This window comes from Coffea eugenioides, chromosome 2, assembly GCF_003713205.1.
Source record: "Coffea eugenioides isolate CCC68of chromosome 2, Ceug_1.0, whole genome shotgun sequence".
Classification (NCBI taxonomy): Eukaryota; Viridiplantae; Streptophyta; class Magnoliopsida; order Gentianales; family Rubiaceae; genus Coffea; species Coffea eugenioides.
Window position 1 is genome coordinate 63,958,778 of NC_040036.1, and position 7,425 is coordinate 63,966,202.

The 7,425-nt window shown below is 39.7% G+C and overlaps 1 protein-coding gene across 1 annotated transcript; it reads right to left on the minus strand.

Moving 5' to 3' along the window:
- Window positions 1–4,830: 4,830 nt before the first annotated feature.
- LOC113760025 lies at window positions 4,831–5,523 on the minus strand. Its single transcript, XM_027302602.1, has one exon. It carries the CDS (start codon window positions 5,521–5,523, stop codon window positions 4,831–4,833), a length of 693 nt encoding a protein of 230 aa, XP_027158403.1.
- Window positions 5,524–7,425: the final 1,902 nt, after the last annotated feature.

Below are 7,425 nucleotides of genomic sequence, written 5' to 3' on the forward strand. Positions count from 1 at the left end.
CTTGCTTTGGCCCGTAACTTCCTCTCGATTCTCTCTCTATCTCACACTCTATCTTTCCTCTCAGCCGCCAACTTTCTTGCTTCATTAGCCCTCAAGACCTTCTGCTCTCAGCCGTCACGCCCTCCTCTCTTCTTTCTTTCTCTCTGCCTTTTCCCTAAAACCCTAGCCGCCTCCTTTTTAGATTTTTTCTCTCCGTTTCTTTCTTAGTTCTCCCGTAGCTTGCTTTTTCTTTCCAATTCCAACCGCGCCATTCATTTCCCCCAATCCTTTTCTTTTTTTTTCTTTTCCTAAAAATTCCTTAAGCCACCAAGTGTCTAGACACCTAATCCCTTAGGTATTGTGTTGTCCAAGATACAAAGGGACACTTGTCCCAATGCATGCCCCCAACTTGCCATTTTATTGTTTTTTCCTTTTCTTTTTCCTTTTCTGAAATTTAGTATGAAGGCAAAAATAAATAATAAAATAAAATAGAAAAACCTAAAATTGGAGCAAATAAAACTAAAATTAAATTAATAAATAAAGTTCAAAATAAAAAATATGGTGTCTACAGTTTGTCCCTCTTTGTCTGAGTTTTAGAAAAACTTGAGACAAAGAAGTAGACACCAAATACTTACCTGTGTTATTCAGCTGCAAACTGCTCGAGCGACTGACGCTTTTGAAGTGAGAACTGACCCCTTTAACAAACAATTTCAAAATGGGACTGACCTAGACGAGAATTTTAAAACGGGACTGACCCGAATCAAAACTTAAAATGGGACTGGCCCAAACAAAAATTTAAAACGGGACTGACCCGAACAACAAATTTAAAACGGGACTGACCCGAACAAGGAATTTAAAACGGGACTGACCCGAACAGGAAATTTAAAATGGGACTGACCCGAACAGAAAATTTAAACGGGATTGACCCGAACTGGAAATTTAAAATGGGACTGACCCGAACAGAAAATTTAAACGGAATGCATACTAGTGGGGTTGACCCATGTTTAGTGGCAGTGATGAATGAAATGCCTTGACAATCGGTCAGTGGGATTAAACCCGAGCCTGTCGAGAAAATCAGAAATAGAAAGGCACGTTAGTGGGATGAACCCAATGCTAACGGAGATAGACTAAAAACAACACACACGTTAGTGAGATAGACTTGATGCTAACGGTGGTTGAATAAAAACACACGTTACAACGTTAGTGAGATAGACTCGATGCTAACGGTGGTGGAATAAAAACGCACACGTTAGTGAGATAGACTCGATGCTAACGGTGGTTGAATAAAAACGCACACGTTAGTGAGATAGACTCGATGCTAACGTGGTTGAAGTCGGTGAATTAAATGTGGTTGTCAAGAAAGGAGGTAGAAGGGTGCGCCGAATGCTGAGACTCGCCAACAAGAAATTAAAATTTGAGATTGAAATTGATTTCTTCAAGAAATAAGAAGTTAAACCTAATTTTTGATTTTTCCGTTTTTCCCTTTTCGTTTGGGAGAAACTTATCAAGGAATAATTTTGCCCCAGTCTCCACCACTTATTGTGCAACCGATCATTTGATTTGCATTATGGCAGGGTTGCTTCTCCTTAAAACTTTGATTCATCTCTTCTTTGGTCCGAACCCTTCAATTCTTGGGTGATACTCCACAGTCATACAAAAATTGCCCCAGTGTGTTGTTATTGGACCATTGGACCTACAAAAAGTAAAAATAATGGTAATGATAGATAATGCCACCACCATCCGATCAATCTTACTTTCAAGAAATGTGTAAACATGAGTACTTGGACGTTTTTCCGATGTAGCGAAAACTTCACTTTACTCGGTGAACTGTGTCAAGATTCCTCAACTTCCACTGCTAACAAGACCCTTGGTATCCAGTCAATCATAGGGGTGGCCATTTGATAAATTGTTGACCCAACTTCGCCTCTCGAATCACATTCCATCTTCTTGACTGCCAATGCTAATAAGACACTTGGTATCCAGGTAATTCCAATAAATCACAGGGATTGCCATTGGATAAATCCAAAAGATAAATGAGACCATGAAACAAATGAAAGAATATTATATTTACACAATCAATGATGAAAATCTCTGTGATTTGAAAACAAAAATTAATTTAAGAAAAATGAATATGTAAACTTAACAATTTATATTGGGTAATCCAAAACCCTTTAATCTCAAACAAATTATCACTGTTGACTCTTTGGATATCATCCTTCCAAAATTCAATGTCGGCAACCGAACCACAATGTGAATAGAAATTTCAACGAACTGAGTCACTAGCCTTTCAAATCCAAGCTTACTTCTCCTCATAAAATCCTACCCTAGTGCCCTTTCGGGTTTTCACTAAGGCTATCCTCACCTTTTTATTTTTCTTCTTTTATTTTTCTTTTTCTTCTTGGGTGATACTCCGGTTTTCACTAATGAACCAATCCTGCCGATAGCCTTCATCAACTCAAAATGTGTTTAAGAAATGATGGCATCAGTGCGACAAACCTTCCCTTGCAAATTGGCGAAGATGTATTCACATCATTTGTCATTTGATTAAGAAAATTTCCTTAAAGAGGTGGTGCAAAGAACGGAAGTAAGGACTTTTGGCTTTTGTAATGGGGTCTGGCGGGGTGATAAGGAAAGGTTAAGGCTTGAAGGCAGATTTTATGAATGGTTTAAATGATCTGAGATCGCATTGTTGCGCCAACCCTATTTTAGGGTTAAATCAAAACTGGCCCCAGTTTATTCTCAATTGAGGCTCTCTTTTCTTTCATTTTTCTTTTCTTCCTTTTTCATTTTCGGCCTTCTGCCATTTCATTGAAATTTTCAAAATTTGCCCCAGTTCATGCTTAGCCGAGGTTCTCTTTTCTTTCATTTCCTTTCTTTTGGCCTTCTGCCATTCCTTTGAACTTTTCAAAATTTGCCCCAGTTTATTTTTTAATTGAGGTTCACTCTTTTTCTTTTCTTTTATTTCCCTTTCTTTCGGCTCAAACTTACCCCAGTGTAGGGTTTACGATTCTCAGGGGTTATCAAACGAAATGATTTATTCTGAAGGTTTAAAAGGGATAACTAGGGATAAAATGTTTAATTGGAAAGGAAGAGGGCCTAACTTTCATTCCATTCTTCGCATTAACCCTAAAAGGAAACTTCCATTTATCAGATGAAAATTTCTTACACATCTCTGAATTAATTGGCTGAGGGAACAAGTGCTCCACCAAGCAATATCTTTTTGATAATAAGAGCACCTTGCCAATTCGCGGCGAACTCTTCTTTTGGCTTCATTTTGTACTTACGAAAACCACCTTAATGCTTTGCTTCCTTGTCTGAATGGTCATGATTTGACCCTTTAATGGTAATCACGGACCAATTCTTTTGATCATATTGACCATGACGGGCTGTGTTTAACTGCTTCTTATTCCTAATCTTGATCCCGATTCGGCTTGAACATTTTTTTATTCCATTCGGGCTTCTTTGAAACATTTTCAGATGTCTCTTCACCACTCTTCTCATTTTGAAATTCAAATTCACATTCGTGAGATCGCTGCCATCAAATTTCTGAACAGTGATATCCAAAGGGTCAAACGGTTTTATTCTGGGCCATCTGAAAAGAATGTATAAGTCACAATATAAAACTGTACATTTTATTGAATTTCCAGACAAAACCAAACTTAATATCATGAAACGTGTCTTTAGTAGTCACTTGATTGAAAACTATTTACAAAAAACATAGTTAAACAAAAGGCACATGTATGAACGATTTTCATTGGTTTTAACCAAAACAACTCCCCAAATTTATCGAAACTTCCCTTCAAGAAAGAGGAATCTCACTAATTCAGCCATTTCCAGGATTTTCAAATTTCTTCATTGGGGGGTAAATGCCTCAAAGGTGTCCTTGTGTTCAGGAAAGGGATTCGTACTTATGCTCGGTCCTTGTTTTTCCCTTTTCCTTAACACTATATCTCCTGCTTTGATCATGTCCTGGATCTTATGTTTTAGTACCCAACAATTACTGGTCGAGTGACCGGGGGCTCCAGAATGGTAGGCACAAGCGGCTTGAGGGTCGTACCCAGCAGAGAGACCTCGACGAGAGTAGTTTGGAGGAGGTATGTCATCGATTTCACCGGCGGCCTTGAGCTGTTCGTACAGTTGGTCAATGGGTCGGCCTAAGTTGGTAAAAGTTTGAGATCGACCAGGTTTTTGTATTTTATTGGTTTGAGGAGGGTTGTAAGTCTGTTGGTTTGGTGGAGCAGGTCTGGGATTATAAGGTAGACGAAGTCGAATTTGAGAATTGTTTTGAGATATTAGGGAGGGCATTGTAGGTGGGCTAGCATAGTTTGGCTGAGGTCGAGGGTGATTGGTAGTAGTATGGTAAACAGGGCGTGGGTTTGGGTAGCGAGATGAATATGTGTGGTAACGTTGGGATCTGGGTCTTGAAAAGGGTCCTTGGCCCCACACAAAAGTAGTTTCCTCCTCTTTCTTCTTACGTTGAGGCTCCCTTCCATTATTACTCTGACCTTGCAAGGCGTCCAACTGTGATTTTAAAGCTGATACATTGACAATTTTCCCTGCTTTGACGTATTCGTCATATTCCTCCAACTTATTGATAATTGCTGCAAATGAACAACCGGTCATGCGAAAAATCTCCTCAAAATAGGGCGGGTCATGAGCTTTGATGAACGTACGAACAATCTCATCTTCAGTCATGGGAGGCTCCACCTTGGCGGCCAATTTCCTCCATCTCTTCGCATATGTCTTGTGGTCCTCGGATGGTTTCCTCTTGGTTCCCTCCAATGTGGTCCTCGTTGGAGCCAGCTCGCAATTGTATTCGTATTGCCTTACAAAAGCGGTTGATAAGTCCATCTATGTCCTCATATCCTCGGGCTTCAAATTGGAATACCAGTCCAGTGCATCGCCTTCTAAGCTTTCAAGAAACAAACGAACTGGTAGATTCTCGTCATCTATTGGCTTGCCCAACTTGTTGGCGAACATTCGGAGATGCGTCTTGGGGTTGCCCATTCCATCATACTTGTTAAACTTGGGCGTTTTGAAACCCATGGGCAATTGCATATCCGAAAATAGGCACAGCTCGTTGTAGTCCAGACCTCCTTGTTTGTTCAAACCTTGGCTTTTCCTTATGAACTCCTCGAACCGATCCAATCGCTTTAGCAAATTCTTATCTATCGACGCGGACGACTCCCCAGCTTCTGCTTTCCCTTGGGTGGCGGTATCCATGTTAAATGGCTCAGCGATGGAGTAATAATGTGGTCCCTGAGCTTCGAGTGGCATATTCGGACTAATGTGTGGATAATTTTGGGGAATTTGGGGGTGAGGAGGATTGGTTTGGATAGCGGGTGCCTGGGAATAGGGTAGGCCATGAGTGGGATAGATAAAAGTTTCTTCATGCGGATTTGCAAAATGCGGGGTAGAAGGGGTTTGAGTATAGGGTAAAAGTATTGGTTGCGGTTCAGGTTGGTTAGTAGGTAAAGGCTCAGGTTGACCACCGCTACCACTACCAGCAACCAACTGGTCGATCACGCGCCGTTGTGTGGTCATTTCATATTCAGCTCATTGAATTTATTCAAAACTTCGCTCAGTTGAGCTCCTCGGTTTGCCAAATCAGCTAATGGGGCCGTTACAGGCCTGTCGGATGATTCCGGGTGTGTACTCATGTTTACACAGTTTCTCAAAGCCCGACTGCGAGATCGTATAACGATGGGGCTTTTTGTGTAGCTATATTTGAAAAACACATGAAAATTTAGGAAAAATCCTTATTTAGACTCCCTTTCTGGCTTAACTGCTGTTAAAAGAAAGAAAAAGAAAGAGAAAAAGACACGAGTTAGTAACAATTAAAGTAATTCGGATGCATGTCCTATGGGGGAACCCTTTTTGTGCCAAGGGTAGGCCTAGAATGAGAATGCAATCCTCCAGAGCAGGCACTATACAATACCTGATGGATCCGATCAACTTATTTGAGTGAAAAATAATTAAAAATAAAAATTGTCCAATTGGAGTGAAAAAAAGGACATTTGTCCCAAAAATGAGGACAAAGTCTGAATGGATCGCCTGTTTTGATCGACACACAAAATGATGTGTGAAAAATTATACTCTTAAAAGGATTACATGTCTCGACTAATTTATTTAGTGAATCTTAGACTTAAACCCTAAAAGGGAAAAAACAGGTCAAAGGGATTGGATGGAATTGATGATTTATTCAAAATTGACTAGATCACCCCAAAAATAGGTAAACTGATCAAATGAAATTGATGATTTATTCAAAATTGATCAGATCACCCTAAAAAAGGGTAAATTGGTCGAATGAAATTGATGATTTATTCAAAATTGACCGGATCATCCTAAAAAGGGGTAAATTGGTCAAATGAATGAAAATGATGATTTATTGACTAAATTGTCCTAAAATGAATGAATTGACAAAATGAAATTGATAAATAATTTGATCAAATGAATTGAACGGAATTGATAGTTTATTCAAAAATCAATGGAATTATCTCCCCTTTGGTAGTTTCAAAAATGCATTGCGATGCATTAGCCTATGAGCCTCCTACAATCAAGATTTGGCCTCAATAAGTTTACCATCTCAATAATGAGGAATTATTTGTGAATTTCTTCAAGTTAATGTCCTTTAAGCAAGGGATTTTTACCAGCTATGTTAAAAAAGGCCAAAGAATGATTGTTAGATGCTCATATTCTAATGTACCAAAGATCGCCCCAGGGTCATGGAAAGGATTAGATCCTACCTTACCTTGTGCACTACCCCTTTGGATGGTACAAAAATATAAACGTGCAAGTCTCCTTGGATTAAATATCCGAGACACAGGGCGGTTTATTCCTAACGTGGGATCCCCTAAATGGCATTCCATTTCTATGGTTTATGCGTGATGCCAGTTTATTAAAGCAGTAAAATATGCAATTTGAAATGAAACATGACCTAAGGGACCCTTTATTTGCCAGGGTAGGCCTAAAATGATATGGCATTATTAATTCATGAACGAAATATACCAAAATTTCTTAAACGTGCAATAGCCTATCTACAAGGGTAGGTTCTAAAAGAAGATCATGCCAGACCTTTTATCTCTTAATGTTTGTGAATGCAAAAGGCAAGAAACAAGGAAAGTTAGCTCAACACATAACACATTGTGGCAATCAAATAATAATAATAAAATATAGAAAGCAGAAATAAGGTGAGAGGGTTGGAATCCCTCCCCTCGTGCATAGTGTCCCTAGTTCAGGATAAGGTCGACTCTATCCTAGGCAATTCTAATATGGATGCATGAGGTTTGGCTCACTAATGCATCTAGACTCGATAAGGTTTCGGCTCCCAAGCCTTCAGACCTAAAGGCGAAGGGTCATCACTCCCAGGGCCTTTGATCGGTGGCTCGAGTGATCCCTTAGGTAGCGCTATGGGCGCAGAGCACACCATCCGCCTACCCAAGGCAA

Bases quoted from the DNA above. Each gene is read 5' to 3' on its own strand.
- LOC113760025 (XM_027302602.1), bottom strand. From the start codon at position 5,523: ATGACCACACAACGGCGCGTGATCGACCAGTTGGTTGCTGGTAGTGGT.